General features: G+C 62.7%; 2 protein-coding genes across 2 annotated transcripts in view; both read right to left on the reverse strand.

Annotated features, from left to right (window-relative positions):
- TIMP2 (TIMP metallopeptidase inhibitor 2) overlaps positions 1-17,892 on the reverse strand; it is a 32,907-nt gene that overhangs the window by 13,426 nt on the left and 1,589 nt on the right. The window lies entirely within an intron of this gene.
- CEP295NL (CEP295 N-terminal like) lies at positions 3,228-4,982 on the reverse strand (the record flags this gene model as incomplete). Its single annotated transcript, XM_081110346.1, has 1 exon — positions 3,228-4,982. The coding sequence occupies one exon, from the start codon at positions 4,980-4,982 to the stop codon at positions 3,273-3,275; it is 1,710 nt and encodes a 569-aa protein (XP_080966472.1). The 3' UTR covers positions 3,228-3,272.

Below are 17,892 nucleotides of genomic sequence, written 5' to 3' on the forward strand. Positions count from 1 at the left end.
GGCGGCCTCTCCCGCTCGCTGGAAGGACTCTCAGAGGTCGGAGAGGACCCCCAGGCCCCCAGCTTTGAACATCTTATTTTCCCTTTTATGTGCATTTCGGAGGCCCCGATGTTATCGCACGCAGTATGGCTGTGCACCTGAGGACCCGCAGAGCAGCACACGGGATTCGGGGTCACATCCAAACCCGACGCCGCCTTCTGTGGGACGGCTGGGAGGGCAGGTGCCTTGTCCTTCTGCCAGGGACCGTGTGGGTGGGACTGCCGGGCAGAGATGAGTCAGCCTGCACCCTGTCTCGCTGCCCGCTCCCCACACCTACTTTTAGCTCAGAAGGGGCGCTCTCACCTACAATGCAGGGACCACAAATACGACCTTTGAAATTGGAAACAAAAATAACCCACTCCCAGCCAGGCTCGTCCAGTCACCAGCCTGCGGCTTCCCGGCCGCGTCAGGAGACCTCACGACTCAATGTTTGGGTCCCTGTGGCCTCGGCTTTAAACCCGGTGACCCAACAGCACCCTGAGCCCGAGGCCATCCCCCGGGCAGACAGGAGCCGCAGGTGGGGATCCCCTGGGGCAGAGAGGAGCCGCAGGTGGGGATCCCACAGCACCCTGGGCCCGAGGGGATACCCCGGGGCAGACAGGAGCCGCGGGTGGTCTTGTAACACAGGAGGCTGAGCATCAGCCCAAAGCCAGCACCCTGTCCCGCAGGCCACCCCCTAACAGCCCTCCTGGCCACAGGCTGGGCCACGCTGCAGCCTGCCCCACGCCATTCCGGGAGCCCACACTTTCTCCACGACAAGCGGAAAGGCCACGGACTGACGGTGGCGCCCGCAGGCTGGAACGTGAGCTGGTGGGAGGAGCCTCACCCGAGCTACTGGTGCACAAGGGGGCAAGTCTGGGGGCTCGGGCTCCTCGGGGACACCCCCTGGTCAGTCACCGGACCTGCCGGGGCCTCCCACCACGGCCACCGGTCACCGCACGTGTCCTCGCCACCTTGTCCCCTCCACCGGGACCCCAGCATGTGCACTCACTGTGCGTCCCAGAGACAGGGCAGTGCCCGCCCCTCCGTTTAATAAGGAAAAACAGGGTAAGATCCAGGCAGCATTTTCCAGGGGAAATAGAAAAAAAAAAAAAAAGGTGAAAATGGAAGAAAAGGAACACCGGGACCTTTCCCGCCCCTCTGACCCAGCGACCTCTGACCCAGCGTGGCGTTCAGACCTCCCCGTTCAGACCTCCCCAAAGCGCTTCCGGACCCCCAGCCCCGTACCCACGTGCATTAGGGGTGCAGCTCTCTTTGGGGGAAGGACATACACAGAGGAGATGCTGAGACTGGGAAGCAGGCTCAGGGCGTCACGTGGTGACAGGAGGCTGCAGCCAGTGGGGAGGGACGCCCACGTGTGACATGGATGACGTGACTGCCCCGAGACCCAGGCACACGACATCACATCCTTTTTATGAAGTTCAAACACAAGTAAAACTCAACCGCTCCACGCTCCCTGTGTGCGCGTCCACGCCCACATGGTGGGGTGAGGGCAGCCCCGCCGGGGGCACAGGCCTGCACCCAGGGGGCAGCAGCCAGAAGAGGAAGTCACAGGCAGAAGCCACTTTGCAGCCAACAGTCGAGGTCTCGTGCACGGGAGTGTGCACAGGGGTGTGGCCGGGAGCGTGCCCGGGAGTGTGCACAGGGGCGTGTCCGGGAGTGTGCACGGGAGTGTGCCCGGGAGCGTGCACAGGGGTGTGCCCGGGAGCGTGCACGGGCGCGTGAACGGGGGCGTGCCCGGGCGCGTGCACGGGGGTGTGCCCGGGAGCATGCACGGGAGTGCGCCTGGGAGTGTGCACGGGGGTGTGCCCGGGAGCGTGCACGGGGGTGTGCCCGGGAGCGTGCACGGGAGTGCGCCCGGGAGTGTGCACGGGAGTGTGCACAGGACTGTGCACGGGACTGTGCCAGGGGGCTCAGGGCTGTTCACGGTTTTGTCTGCAGAGTCTACAGGAGAGGAGGAGGCCGCTCTAGACCAACGATGGGAGGATGGGAGGATGGGAGCGTGTCCTGGGTGAGGATGCACAATCCAGGGGGTGTGTCTGAGGGCCTCGGAAGGGGGGTGGGGGGCGGGCACCATCTCCTGATAGGCTAGTCCAGGGTCAGGTGACTATGGCTCCGGCCAAATCCAGCCCCACCTATTTTTGTAAACAAGGTCTCACTGGAACTCTGCCAGGCCCTCCACTGGTCTATGCCGGGACTACGTGGGGGCTACGCGGGGGGCGCTGTCCACGCAGGGCTGTGGAGCCAGAGCGCCTAAGCTAGCTTCTATCGCTCTTCGCGGAAAATGTTTGTGCCCCTCTGTCCCGGTCCCTGAGGATGCAACTGGCAGACGAAACCCTACCCAGTGTGGGGTTTCCACGCGGCTGAGTCAGAGGTGGGGGGCGGGGGAGGGGGGTAGAAACTGACAGACACCCAGGTTCCCACCAGAGGCAACCCAGAGGGTCACCCACTAGGGTTAGTGGCTGGGAGCCACTTCCCTCTCTGTCTCCTCCTCTTCCTCTCCTTCCTCCTTTGGTCTCCCCCCTCTTCCCTTTCTCACTCCCTTCCTGTCTTCCTCCAACTTATTAATATTCGCTACAGGAATGTCACTACGAGCCCTAGCAGGTGTGGCCCAGTGGATGGAGCATCAGCCCACGGAACGAAGGGTCCGGGGGTCCATTCCGGTCAAGAGCACACCCCTCAGTTGCAGGCTCCAGCCCCAGCCCTGGCCGGGCGCGTGCAGGAGGCAACTAATCGATGTGTCTCTCTCAGATCGATGTTTCCCTCTCCCCCCTCCCTTCCACTCTCTCTAAAAATCAATAAAAAAAAATGCCCCCGGGTGAGGAGTCACAACAAGAACGTTACTGAGTGACACCTGGCGGATGATGCGGGTCCCGTTGGTGTGAAGGACTGAGGGAGGTCCAGGTGACATCTCCGCGCAGGCGATGCCTTTCTGCCGCTGCCTGCCTGACCGTGGGGGCCCCGCGAGTCCAGCGTTTATGGGTCTAAAAACCTCTGAGCGCTGATTTGACCCGAACTCCTCCTCTGAGCTCATGCCTCGAGGACACACCTCTGCGCGCTGGGCCGAACCGGACCCGGACCCACCCCTGCCAGGCCCTGCTTCCTCGCTGAGGGGCCCTCCTGGGTGGGACTCGGGCTGAGTGACGGGCCGGCGACGCAAACACAGGTCCGTCTCACCCCTCGGTCCGTCCGGGCCCACACCCGGAGGTCGGTGCTGTATTGACCGGGCGGCGCTAACACTGAAACTCCTGCAGGCGCCTCCTGGCTTGCTCGAGGAACTGCTTGTGCGACTTGCTTTGCTCCAAAATTTGCTCTTCAAGGTCACGGATCATCTGACTGTGCGTGGTGCCATTGTCATCGTCCTCCTCCTCGCTGCTGGCGGCCGGCGGGGATGCGGCCGGCGGGGCGGGGGTGCTGCGCTCACACCCCCCGGCCTCCTCCAGGTCCGGAGAGGGGGGCCCCGGGACGTGAGCCGGGACGTGCGCTGGGTGAGCGCTCATCTGTGGCCCTGTCTCCGCCTCCGTCTCCGCCTCCGTCTCCGTCATCTCCTCTCCTGGCTCCATCGGGGGCCGGCCCAGGGCTTCCCAGCTCAGCTGCGGGAGTTCGAGCACCTCCACCAGCTGCGGTCGCCATCTCTGCTCCCGGCTCTGCTTGGGCCAGGCCGGCTCCGAGCGGGCTCTGCCCACCTGTGCCGGCGGGCGAAGCTGCGACAGGAGCATGTCGGGGCGGGGCGGCTCCTGCCTGGGCCTGAGGCCGCACCAGAGCGGGCTCTCCTCCTCGGGGTGCGATGCCAGGTACCCCTCGTCCGACAGCAGGGGCTCGACCAGCCTCCGGTACTGCCGGTCCTTGAGCTGGCACAGGAGCTCCTTCAGGTTGGTGCTGGGCACCGCGGGGCGGGCGTCCTCCTGGGCTGGACCCGGGGCCAGCTCCATGAGCAGGTCGCCCGCCCGCCTCTCCCAGCAGGGCTCCCCCTGGCACCCGCACGGCTCAGGGAAGCCCAGCTCCTCGCTGGGGCACATGTCTGCCCCCGGCCTGGCCTCCAGGTACGTCTTCAGCTTCCGGTTGGTACTGAACAGCTCTCTGAACACGGACTCCAGCTCCCTCTTCCACTTGCTCCCCTCCCGGTGTTGGGGTGGGGACACCGGGGGCGAGGCTCCCCTTCTGCAGGGCACGTCGACCGGCCACGGCGGTTCCGGATTGTCCTCCTGGCCCGGACCGTCGTTCTTTGGGCCCGGAGCCAGGTGAGCCGTCCTCGACGGCGACCTCCTCCTGCCCGGGGCGCCGTCCCTCTCCCGGTCGCCCAGGAGCACGACGCCGCCCGCAGAAGCCCAGAGCGTCCCCATGTCCAGGTCCCCTCGCACCCGAGGGTCGGGACGGTGGCCACCGCCCGTCTTCCTCGAAGACCTCCGCTTCCCCTTACTCTTCTCGGGGGGACCCGGGGCAGGACGGGGCAGGCCCCCGGCCTTGCCGGCCCCCTTCTTCTCCGCGCCCACCACGGTCCTCCGGGACTTCAGCGGATAGGGCCGCAGTCGGACCAGGTCTTCCTGCCGGCGCTTCTCTCCTCTGATGGCCGCTCTCTGCTTCTCCCGGGCCCTCGGCCGCCCGGTGGCTCCCCGCCGGGCCGGGCCCTGCAGGTCAGGCCGAGGCTCTACGGACCACCCGCCTCCCGCACCCAGCAGATGCGCGATGTGCAGCCGGTCCAGGTCGCGGGAGCGTGGGTGGGGGGCCTCCGGCCAGCCCCTCAGCTCCTCGGCCCAGTGCTGAGGCTGCGGGCTCCTCCATGGCCCCGGGTCCGGCCTCCTCTGCACGGCCAGGTGGCCTTTCTCTGGGACCTGCAGCAACTTGTGTTTCTGCTTCGGAAGCATGGCCTGGTCGCCGGGATGGGGACTCTGGTAAGCGGCTCTCTCTGCCCCCTGCTTCGCGTGGGAGATCTTGGAGGCCATGGTGTCGGAGGGACGCTGGTGGGAGCGGGGGGCCGAGGAGCCACAGATGCCACGGCTGTTCCACGTCAGGCCCGCGAGGGCAGGAGGGTGCTCGCCACTGCCCGGAGAGCGAGCACGGCCCTGGGGACAAGGCACACGGGCTCGGAATGAGGGGACAGGCTCTGACGAGTCCCTGCCACTCTCTCCCTCCACACACCTGCCCCCCCGCCTGCTCTCGGTCTCCCCCTTGCTGTCCTGTGCACCTGAAGGGCACTTCTCCACGGGGAACACGGGCAGGGTCTGGAGACATTTTTGGCGCAGCGGAGGCAGCTGCTGGGCAGCTCGTGGGCGAGGCCGGGGATGCTGCTGAGCCTCCCGCAGGCCCAGGGCGGCCCCAGGCACCGGGCTCATGACCAAGAGTGGTCCGAGCGTCCACAGCGCCAAGGGCGAGCGCCCTGTCCCACACTGACCTGTGAGGACTCCGGGGGCGTGGGGGGTGGGGGGGCGGTGCAAAGGGCGGGCCCTCGGGAGGGAAAACTACTCATATATGGAAGGAGGGCCCGGCCCGCGTGGCTCAGTGGCTGAGCGTTGATCTATGAACCAGGAGGTCGTGGTTCAATTCCTGGTCAGGGGCCCATGTCCGGGTTGTGGGCTCCATCCCCAATTGGGGTCATGCAGGAGGCAGCTGATCCATGACGCTCTCTCATCATTGATGTTTCTCTCTCTCTCTCTCTCCTTTCCTCTCTAAAATCAATAAAGATTCTTTAAAAAAAATAAATAAAGGAGAATGGAGTGGAGGAGGAGGAGCTTGCTACTCAGAATGTATGTGTGTTCAGGGAGTTGGAGAGACCTGTGCAGGTGTGTGGGGGGAGGCATGTGCGGGGGGAGAGGCATGTGTGTGCACGTGTGCGTGCAGGTGAGTCTGCGTGTGTGCACATTTGGTACTAGAATCCGATGCAAACCACCTACGAATCAGAGAGGAGACTAGACCGGAGTTACTTCTGTTGTCATGACTCCCAACTCTTTCCTCGTGGAATTCTCGAGGAGGACCCCTTGGGCAGCAAGAAGGGACAGGGGCTCAGGCCCGCCCGAGGGAGGGGGTGCGTTCACCCGAGAGCATGGCATCACGTGGCGGCCCCTGCCGCTGAGGTCAGCCAGCCTGCGGGCTAAGGAGGGGCTCCCTGGACAGCTGCCGTCTGCAGGGGGCGCCCCTCAGCTGCCCTGCCGGCCCTCACTTGGTCTGTGTGGAGCGGGCTGAGCCGTGGAGCAGAACCCGGGAGGCCCACAGGGGCCCCAGGGACCCCGGCCCAACCACGGACTGCCGTGGTGACTGTGCAGCTGCTCCGGGCACTCTTTTATGGTAACCTCTGAGGTGAGGCGCTGCTATCACCCTGGGTTCACAGGTGGGGAAACTGAGGCAGGGAGCCATGAAGAACCTGGACCTGGATCACACAGCTGGCAGGTGGCACCGACAGGCCCTCTGCCGCTCGGGTCAGTCCGTGACTGTCACCCGCCTCGGCTGGTCTCCTACCGCCAGCTTTCGGGCCATCTGACCGTTTGGAATGGTGGGTCGTGTCTGACTCTACCAGGCTGCCCGCCACCATGACGAGAGCGGGGAGGGACAGGAAGCGGGCTCACCAAACACAGCGACTCAGATTTCAACAAAGGTGCCAAGGCAACTGAATGGGGGGGCCGCAGGGGATCATCGTTCCCCCCCAAAATGCTGCTGGGACCGCTGGCCATCCGCGTGTGAAAACGACGATTCCAGACGCTTACGTCACCAGGGGCAGAATCACACCCCTTCCACAACAGTAGCCCCAAAGTGGATCAGAGACCTTCCACGAGGTCTAAAGCCGCAGACGCTCAGCAGGGAACAGCAGTGCCCCTTCAGGCCCCTCAGGCCCAGCACCGACGGCGCCAGGGACACGGGAAACCGGTCAACTGGGCACCCACTGACGTTACAAACCCTCGCGTTTCAAAAGACACCCCTGACCAGCGAAAAGACGGGGCACAGACTGGGAGGCAACAGCACAAATCACCGAAGACCTGCGTCCGGGACACACACCCTCCGTCAGAGCACCGGCAGCCCGTTCGGCACCGGCCAGACAGCGAAACAGGCCTTCGGCAGAGAAGACACGTGCGCGGCTGACAAGCCAGGCAAGAATGTCCAAGGTCAACAGGCACGAGGGAAAGGCTACCGGGAGCTACAATGAGAGGTGACCGCAGGCGCCGGCACGGCCTCTATGAAAACCACAGCTGAGCCCGGCCGGCGTGGCTCAGTGGTTGAGCGTCCACCTACGAACCAGAAGGTCACAGTTCGATTCCCAGTCGAGGGCACGTGCCTGAGTTTTGGGCTCGATCCCCTGTAGGGGCCGTGCAGGAGGCAGCCGATCAGTGATTCTCTCTCATCATGGATGCTTCTACCTCTCTCTCCCTCTCCCTAAAATCTCTGAAATCAATAAAAATATATTATTAAAAAAAACACACACACAAAATAAACAGCCCCTAAGTGCTGGTGAGGATGAAGGTTGCCAGAAGCCGGTCCATCCTTGCTGCTTGACACAGTCGCTGCAGGGAAGAAACATCCGCACAGCACATGTTCCAAGGGACCTGGCGTTTATGGCACACTGTTCTTCATATGCTTGCTCCCCTTCTTAGCACTATGTGTTCTAACCAGGGCCACCTCCCCGAGAAAGGTTGTTTCCCCAGGTGGGGATGTTTCCCTGGAGTTAGGGATTAACGGGACTAAGGGAGGGAATAAATCAGTAAAACCCCCTAGTGTTACAGAAATGCCGTGTACTGCTTATGAGGAACTTAGACGAAGACTGTTAGCAATAAATTTGGGACTTGATAGGCCCACACCCCCAGGGGTCTCTACCCACCAGAGAAAGTGCCAAAGCCTATTATACCCCTAAAAACCTGCCGACGCAGGGCAGTCCCAAGGAAGACCACCAGCAAGGCTAAAAGGACATAACCTTTACTGAGGCCATAGAATAGGATAATCTCCCTCAGTTACTTCCTTATAGCTTAACGGTAGAGCAGTAGCATAGTGACTTTGGAATAGAGATAACAAACTAGCCCTTATAACGGAACACAGAGACTGACCTTTAGAATAGAATGTAGAAACATAGACGATAGATAAGATTAAAATCAACAGAGCTAGATAAGAGATAAGATTTTTAGCAAAGGTCAGATAAGAAACTATAAACATAAAACAAGGAACGGTAGAAGGTCAAAGGAGGACCCAAAACATACCCTGATGTAACTGTAGAGGCATGCTTATAGAAGCGAGTAGCATAAATACAGCTGTGACAGGACAATAAAAAAGAACCTGCCTATGCTGACCATCTGAACGCTGTCTCCGTGTCCTTCATTCTTCGCCGACGCCGTCCACACCTTTGGGAACCCCTGGACCGCTGGGGCTGGACCCTGGCAGAAGGTCAGAGCTGGGAGCCAGGATTTGTCCTACCCTGACCTCGGACCTCCCGTGACTGACAGGCGCTATGAGAGGGGCCCTGGTGCATATACCTGTGTGCGTGCAACAGACCACCCTCCCCTTCGAGTGTGTTGCCTGCACCTGGAAGGCAAGATCCAGCAGTGTTTCCCGAAACTCCCGGAGAGCCGGCTCTGGCTCTGGCACCCGTTGTCCTGGGTGAAGCCGCTGGTTCCAGGCCCACACTTAGAGCGAAGCCGTGGACGTGGTCTCTACTCTGCACCTGTGTCTGGATCTGTGCCTCCTCACCGGCTCCTTTCCCAGCCGCTGAGCCCCTCCAAGAACCTCTCAATCGGGCCCCCCCCCCCCACACCCATGCCTGACCCCGCCACCGTAACGGCCCCCGTTCAGCTACATGACGTCAGCACCGACACCATCAAGTCTCCAACAGCATCTGCAGGCCACCTGCACCAGTATCTCCTGAGCGGCTAGTTGAAATGCAGATCCCAGGGCCCACCCCAGGCCAACCCTATCCCAGCCTCCGCGGGAGGCGCCTGGGAATGCGCTCAGTTAACCGTCTCCCGCGCGCGTGGGCCATCTCTGCCTGCGGGCTTGGGGACGTCCAGCAGGTCACGGTTCCACACCCCTTCCCAGCGGGCTGGCTGCCAGGCGCCTTGCCGGTCACATGCCCACACTCAGGAACTACATCCATCTGGACGGAGCCAGAACTGCACTCACCAGTTCCTCTTCCTCAAACGGACACCCCCTCCCATCCCCACATGCCCAGCCCAGGTCCTGCTCCTCCTCCCACCACCGCGTCCCCCCGGCCTCACCGGCAACAGGGAAGCTGCTCTGGCCGGCGGCCCACACGCTCAGCGCCGGGGTGACACGGGTCGGCGTCTTTTTCCTTTGAAACACATAAAAATAGCTCGAAAAAGGCTCCCAGCAGCCCGGGCGGCCAGAGAGAGCACACTTGGTATAATTAAAGCTGCTTTCCCAGCAAGCTTCGTCCCTCTGCCTCTGGGAGCACAGAGAACACACCGGATGGGAACTTTGGGGAACTCTGGGCTATCTTTAGGATTGTAACGTGGGGAACAGCTAAAGGCTTCTACGATGCATTGGTGGGGGAGGCAGGTCCATATGGAATAGTCTCTCTCAGCCACGTGACCCCGGGATATAATTTGGGTTTTTTAAGTCGACTTCTGCCAGCTTCCTGTGTCCTCCCTGGGGTGGCTTTCCGTCGGCCTGACGGCTCCCACCCGCCCTGACCGGCACCCACACGAAGCACCTTGTTAAAACCATGAGTGAGAGCCCGGCCGGTGTGGCTCCGTGGTTGAGCGTCAACCCATGAACCAGGAGGTCATGGTTCAATTCCTGGTCTGGGCACATGCCGGGGTGGGCGGGCTCCATGCCCAGTCGAGGGCGTGCAGGAGGCAGCCGATCAGTGATTCTCTCTCACCGCTGATGTTTCTCTCCTTCTCTCCCTTCCTCTCTCTGAAATTAATTTCTTTTTCAAAGCTTTAAAAACAACAACTGTAAGAGTGGATCGTCTGGGGCACCGATGGCTCTTCCAGCCCAGTCCGTGAGCGTGGAACCGGATCTCATCAATCCCAGAGGCGGCGCCCACAGCACACATTTCCCGGGGGCTGGGAACCAGCCCACGCGGTGCCGGGAAGCGAGCCTCCGGCTCAGGTTGCTAACAGGCCGCACACCTGCCGGGTCACACGAGACAAAGGCAATAGGACACACCTACACTCACGGGGACCCAGAGCCACCGGGCCGTGCGGTGCAAAGGGGGTGGAGGCCTGTGGAAGCAAGGAGGCCCGAGGGCTGGAGCTGCTGAGCCGGGAGTCGGCGGTGACCACCAAGAGGCAGTGTGGTCTCTACCCGCGCTGACAGAGATGCCTAGAACAGGTCGGGTAACGGCCTAGTGCAGCCCAGTCTGCACTGTTCAGACTTCACCGGATGGTCCAGGCCTCAGGGGGAGAGGGGCCCGGGGAGGAGGTGTGCCAACACCCCGCCCCCGCATCCCACCCCCCAGGAGAGAGCATGGCCCGGGAAGCCCTTAGCACAATGCCTGGCCCACCAGGCGGCTCAGTCAATGTCAAGCACCGCCGAGACGGGAAGGAAAAGGCCAGACTCGCCCGCCAGGGGCTGTCAGCCGGCGCGCGCCCAGCGAACTTTAAACAGGCAAGAGGTGCCGGCAGCTGGCACCACCCAACCGTACAACATCACGGGGGGAAGTTTCAAGATCAGAATATACCTCCTGGGATGCTTAGGAATTGACCTGATTAGAAATATACACGAGAACTTCGACGTTACTACTCGAGGAAAAAACCCGATTACGGAGAGCTGTGTCTTCCCAGACAGGAGTCAGAAAAGGCAGAGGTGAGGCCGGGAGGAGGGGCTGCAGCCTCGGCGTCCAGGGCGAGAATGAAACAGCAAACAAAAAAGCTGTCATAGGAAGATAAGCCCTAAGGAACCAAGAATGTTTTAGGAGGGGCTTGCGGGTGACAGAAAAGTCTAGAATGGCATACCGAGATGATGAAGAGTATCAACTGTGTGACCCAGGGTAAGTTTCTTAACTCTGGGTGCCTCAGTTTGCTCATCTGTAAACTGGGAATAATAGTAGCAACATCCGTCTATACAGATGCCAGCACTCGTACCCACATGCCTGGCGAGCTGTCTGAGGAGGCGGGGGTACTTACTGTGCGTGCCTCCAGATGACTGAGTGAGACCACCGAGAGCACATCAGCAAGGCAGGAACTGGCTGGATGGAAAGAAGCGCTTTCTCTGGGGCTGTGCTGAAATCATTGGGCTGCGATGGTAGGTAGTGAGACACCCATCACTGGAGGCATCCAAGCCAAGCCCAGATAAAACAAACATCAGAAACATTTAAAACCTTTTCTCGGAATTCTAGCCTCTAAAAAGATGCTCTGTGACACCCAGCATGCTGCCCAGAGCCTCCACTTTCGGCCACTTTCCGGCTCTCAGCTAAGTTCTGGGGTGGCGGGCGGTCCCTCAAGCCGGCTGGGTGCTGACGGGCTGTAGGAGAGTCACCTGGGCGGGGGTGGGCACGCCAGAACAGGGTCACCTCGCCAGGCCCTCAGCAGGGTCCCTACCGCATCCCGGGTGAGGCTTGGGCTAACCGTCTCCTGACCACAGACAGGGCTCTGGGACAGTCCTCGGGGGCCGAGGTGGCCGGGCAGCCAGCCTCGGGGGACGAGCCCGGGTCACCTCGGCTCCTTATCCCCGGACCAGCTTCACAGAGACACACACGAGGCACAGGGTCCCCACACTACGGGAGACACCGGGCTACCAGGCGGGCCGCTGACGGCCGAGCCAACTGGTGGCTTCCTACCTGTCTCCTCCTGTCAATCATCAGTGTCCCTCGGACCTTACAGACCCCAGGCCTCCCGCCTGGGTCAGGGGTCCCCACTAGCGACAGCTGCCGTGCCTCAGCCTCCACTCTTCCACTCAGCCACACGCATCCCCAACCCCGCCCCTCCATCCTTCCCGGGCGAGGTGCGTGCGGAGAGCCCCCGGGTGCAGGGACTTGCAAGTCCGCCGCCTCTGAACAGGAGGCCTGGAGGCCCTGACCGGCCACATCCCAGGGGCCTGTCAGGAGCCTCTCCGAACAGCTGGGCACAGAGAGAACCCATCCCCGCAGCAGCTCAGGGCTGGACACCACGGGAACCTCACCCTGGGCTGTTCTGCCTGGGGTCCCGGGCCACGGACCCAGGCTGGCTGGAATGGCAGCTCCCACCTCCTCTGGCAGCCCTCGTCTGCCCAGCTGGTGAACTGGGGCGGGCCGCTGCCATGGCAACGGCAGAGCTGCTGTGCTGTGACATCAGAGCAGTGGTGAAGTCAGGGACAGGGACGAGCCAGCCAGAGGGCCAGCCCTCAGGACACCTGTGGCGGGTCCACCGTCCTAAGGATTTGGCTCAAACAGCTGAGCAGCGGGACGGCCAACGCCGGGCACCATGGAGGCCCCGGGCACGAGGGCCTGGCAGCCAGACAGCCCCCGCCCTCCCCGGGGATGGCGCTCCCCGTCGGGGTGGCGCTCCTCTGAGCTGTCGCATTTCAAGGTCACAGCTCGCCACTCCTTTTCCCGCAGGGGGAGCATCTGTTCCCACTCGGGTCGGGGACAGTGAGCCAGCGGGGGGCGGAGGACAGGGGAACCCTGGCCCAGGCCCCGTGGTGCGCCCCGCCCCCCACAAAAGAAGGACCACACCTGACCTGTGTCTCGGGATAGGGGCACCGTCCATCAAGCTAACCATTAAGAAAAGTAACTGGGGAGCAGCCTGTGGCCCCCAAGAAGGCAGAGCAAACCCATCTCAAGGCCTGCTTCCTGGGGAGCCCACGCAGGAACTGGGCTGCGGTGTGGGCATGGAGGGCGTGGCGTCTCCGAGGAGCTGACCCTGGGACAGAGCCTTCGTCTGGGGCCAGAAGGGGCCGTGGCCAGTCACGTGGCCCCTGACCCCTCATAGAGCAGAAGGCATCCCCCTCAACCGGTCCACCCCCACCAGTGTCTGGGTCCCTCTTCTTGGCCTGAGAGACACCGAGTCTGTGCCTGCTCCTTGCCCGGAGAACGCCCGGTCCCTCTGCCTCCAGCACAGTCTGGTGTGGCCACCCTCCAGCAAGGGACACGTTCTGGGGGAGGGACACTGTGGCAGTCACAACCTATAGCCCCCTGGGCCCCGGCGGCCTCTGGGCCGTCCCTCCTCTCCAGGTGGCTCCTGGCGGATGGCAGTGTCCAGCCACTTCCGCCTTCTGCCCTCAGTTAATTCTCAGCAGGGAGAGGGCTTTCTCCCGGGGCCTCCGACGGGCTCAGCTGAGTCTGGGAAGGTGGCCGGGCCTGGCGAGGCTGCCAGGAGAGCTCAGCCACGGTGCCCTCAGGCTCTGGAGCCCAGAAAATGTGGGCAGAGTCGCTGCACCTTTGGGGTCCCTGCGGAGAAGGGATCATTTCCCCCCCGGGGCTCCCTGCTCTGGAAAGCGGGGAGCGGGTAAGCAGGGGCGAGGCGAGCTGCCCAGGAAGCTGATACTTGGGGGGTCATCCTTGGGACTCAGCCCAGGGCAAGTTTTCCTAAAGGACCAGAGAGCAATGATTCGTCTCTGGGGCTCGGGGGGCTCTGAGGCTCGGGGGGCCCTGGGGGCCCGTGCTGTGTCTGAACTCTGCGGCGGGAGCTGAGCGGCAGCTGTGGCTGCGCCACGAGTGAGCTCGCCTCCCAGCAGGACCTTGTTTACAACTGGCGGCGATTGGCGGTCTGCCAAGCCCCGAGGGCCGGCCAAGGTCAGGAGGCCGAGGGCCATCACGTGCCTGTGCTGGTGAGGAACTGGGAAGGACAGCGGCCGCCGAGGCCCAGGCAGAAACCCACCTCCTGAGCCTCGTCTCCGACATGACCCGAGGCCCGTCCTCCGCGTGTTGCAATATCAGCAGCCGTGCCGGCTGCGCCGCCGGGACCGCACCCAGAACCACGGAACTGGACACGGAAACGGGGGCCCGCACGGCGGGTGCGACCCCCCAATGGAGCTGGTTAAAGCCGGGCCGGTCTCTCACCCCGAACAAAGCCCCCACCGCTCTCCTTCCCACCCGAGGCCTTAACTCGCTCACGGCTCACGCGCATCAGAGGGTTCGGCAAGCGCAGAGCAGCAGCAGGAAACCACCGCCGGCTCCCCGCCGCCTGGACCGTCGAGGGACACGCTCCCCGCCCCCCTCTGTCCACACTGAAATGCGCGCACAAAGCAGCCCAGGGAATCGTTACCAGACACCAGGAAAGGGTCATCTCTGAGGGGTGGGGGGAGGGCTGCTGGGCCCAGCAGAGACAGGTGCGGGGAGTGGCAGCGCGCTGTCCTGGCCTGGCTGCGCTGCTAACTTCCGCTGACAGCGTGCACTCAGTCCGGGGGGAGACACGACGTCGAACGCACGCGGGAAACCCCAGCCTGAGCCGATACCTCGGACATGTTCCTCAGTCACAAGCACAGGCCTACCACGCTGGCGAGACGACGGCTTGTGTTCTGCTGTCAGGATAGAGCCCCACTTACTTAGCTCATCGCCAAGGGACGGGACACCTCACACACCAGGCCAGCGCGCAGGAACTTCCCTGCCCCGGACTCTGCACCCTTCACCCACCCGCTCCCCAGGCCCCCGCCCACCCCCAGCCCCAGCCACAACGTGGACCAGGCTCCTCTCTCTGTTAACCCCCTCTCGCTTTAAAACAGTCCTCTTACTCTACCTGCTCACAGTGTGACCCCGAGCAAGTTACTCACTACCTGGGCCTCAGTCTGATCGTCTGTAAAATGGGGGTAAGAACGGAGAATTAACCGAGTTAACGCCAGGAATGTGCGGGATGCGGTTCCAAGCACTTGGCACTGAACCATGACAGCTGTGGTCGCTGTCCTTACTGTCAGCGTCGTCTTCCCTTCACAGAACATCACAACATCTCTCCTCACCGCCCCCCCCCCCCACCGTCCCCTCACCCCGGCTGCTTCTCAGCCTCCCTCTTGGAGGCACCAGGACTCAGCTTGTGGCTCTCCCAGCTCCCCTACTGTGTGCTAACCATGCCGGCCCCCGGGGCTGGGTGATGAGCACATGCCCACCCACAGCCCCTCGGTACAGATCAGTGGGTCTGCCTCACGACTGGGGTGGCTGTGGGCCCCTCCCCCGTAAGCCTGGGCGTCGCCAACACCCCTGTTCTCCATGTGCTCAAACCTCACCCAAAATCCGCACCGGTGTTATCTGCCTGACAAAGCCAGCCGGACGGTGGAGCAGAGACAGGTGACCGAGCCCCCCTGCAGCTCACGGATCCCTGGCCAGGACTGGATGCCAATTCCAGGGGGCAGAGCGGGTCCCAGGCAGGGCTCCGTGTCCTCAGATCACAGATAGGGAGGGAGCTGTGGTGCCAGGAGAACTCCCCTACAGCCTGCCACCCCGCTGTACCCCCCCCCCGGCCCCCTGCAGCTCTTCCCTCTCCTGGTCTCCCAAACCCAGGAGCTGCCAGCAGCTCACTCCCTATCCCTCCCCAGAGAACACATCATCACAGGCACACAGGCACGCTGTCCAAAACCAGCCTAGGGGCTCCTGTCCCCCTGCCCAGCCCCTCCCACCCTCTCCCCACCTCCCATCCAAACCCTGTGCCTGCAGATCCCGGGAATGCGTGTCACCGTGGCTCCCAGTGACTCTGTTCAGTATTTTCCGAAGCACACGGAATCTGACGCGCTTTGTACGGGGCCCTGGCGGGGGGGAGGGGCCTGCGGGGCTCCTGCCCACCCTGACCCACGTCCTTATTGGCATGGGTGTCTGGCGCTCCCCTCCTGAGGGCGGGGACAGTGCCTGCTGCTTCCACACATCCCCCGCCCGACATCAAACCCAGGCTGCACAAAACCCAGATCGATTCTGCACTTTGCAGGAGTCGCCACCTCACGTGGCCCCGTGCCCTCAAGGCCTGACTCAACTCAAAGGAATCCCATCTGCCTCACTCTTCCTGACGTGTGTCATGTAGGGGGAACCACAGAGCCACTTGTGAGTGCGTGTGTGGGGTGGTCACTGGCCCCATCCGTGCGTGCGTGAGGCTGGTCAGGAGGCCAGCGTGTGGCCTTGGGCATCGCTACTCAGGCCGGGGGGGAGACTTTATTCTCTGGATCCAGAGACTGGCCCGGGCACCAGCCCGCCCAGCCCCTCACTGCGGGCCGCCTGCACCGTGGTCCCGGGGTTTGCCGTGGAGGGTGAGGGGCTCCATTAGAGGGAGGGAAGCGGGCCAGCCACACATCCGCGCAGGGAGCAGGGGCTCCTGGGAGCCCCGAGCGCCTCTCACCACCTCCTTCACCCTGTATCTCACAACCTCATAATGAGCTCTTTGCAGATCAGAGTCCCCATCCTGCCAGCGGCCAGAACTGGGGGACCCGTTCCGGAAAGCCTCTGGCTGACAAGCCTGTGACTTAAGCCACGGCCTCTCGCGGATACCAAGCCATGCAACAAAGCTGCATCCGCCTACTATGAGAGGCCAGCACCTGCACTCAGGTCCGCCTTCAGCACCCCCAGGCCCACAGGCCACGCCCTCTCCCAGACCCCAGGCCGCAGCTCTGGTGGCACAGTAGCTCCTGTGCCGCTTTTAAAACTACAAAAGCTGAGGTCTGGGGACCCAGGCCTGAGTGACCTTTATTTATTTTTAATGTTTTATTGATTTCAGAGAGGAAGAGAGATAGGAGCATCCATCATGAGAGAGAATCATGGACCGGCTGCCTCCTGCATGACCCCCACTGGGGATCAAGCCCACAATCCGGGCCTGTGCCCTGACCGAGAATCGAACCGTGGCCTCCGGGTTCATAGGTCGAGCGAGAGTGACCCCAGGCAGTTCTGCTCCCCACCAGAGCGGGGGATCGAAGGACGTGGAGAACCTGTGCCCCTTCAAGGAGAAGTGACGTGGAAAGGCCACTGGCTGCCTTCCCCGGGAGGCTACCCTGGGCCGCCCAGGACCCGCGTGGGGATGCCCCGGCTCTGTACCCCGAGCCGCCTGAGCACAGAAGGGCCGAGTGTGGAACACGCAGGGCAGCCAGGCTCAGATTGCACCCTGCACAGCTCATGTCCGACCAGACCTGGGACGGAGGCCTTATTTGGAAACAGGGTCTTTGCAGATGTGATCAAGTTAAGATGAGGTCATGCGGGATGTGGGTGGGCCCTAGTGCAGCGACTGGTGCCCTTAAAGGAAGGGGGAAATGTGGACACACACACCCCGGGAGGCCCGTGGAGACGAAGCAGGGAGGGCAGTGATGCGCCTACCGGCCCAGGATCGCCAGGAGGCGGCGCCCCCGGGAGGGGAGAAGGCCTGTAACCAGTCCTCCCTCGGAGCCTCCGAAGGAACCAGTCCTGCCCATCCTTATTTCAGACCTAAACTTCGAGAATCCGTTCCTGCTGGTTTCAGTGTGTCGTCCCCCACCCTACTCCCGCCCCAGGAACCTAACACACGGGGCTCTGCCGTTCAACTCCGGCATCGGCAGGCCCCAGGCCTGGGCGCTGGGATGGGGGTAAGGGTTTTAGCTGCAGGAGGATTCTGATGCGATGATTTGGACGCTAACGCCAGGAGGTCCGGCGAAGGAGAGTCATACACAAAGCAAGGAGGAGGGCCGCACACCCTGCAGCTCGCAGACCCGGCCAATGGCTGCCCTGGGTCCACACCCCAAGCAGAAACAGCCCCAGCCCCACTGGGCAAGCGCCAGGGGCTGGTCACGCTGAGTGGTCCCACTCCACTGCCGCGAGCCGAGCCCAGGAGCCCAGGAGCCATGATGCCTCCCAGCCTCAGCCTGTCTGCCCCATACCCTCAGCTCAGAAACTTGGCTTCTCTCCTAGCCAAGGGGCCTGGATCCCTAGGGGACACCCCCTGGGAAGGCTGATCCTGGCTCCCCCTCGAATCATGCTGAGCTCCAAACAGACCTACTTCTCCCAAATCGGACTTTTTGAGCAAACCACTCCTCAAACACACACCCCACGGCCAGGTGGCC

The sequence above is a fragment of the Myotis nattereri genome (genome assembly GCF_964212035.1).
Source record: "Myotis nattereri genome assembly, chromosome: 16".
Classification (NCBI taxonomy): domain Eukaryota; kingdom Metazoa; phylum Chordata; class Mammalia; order Chiroptera; family Vespertilionidae; genus Myotis; species Myotis nattereri.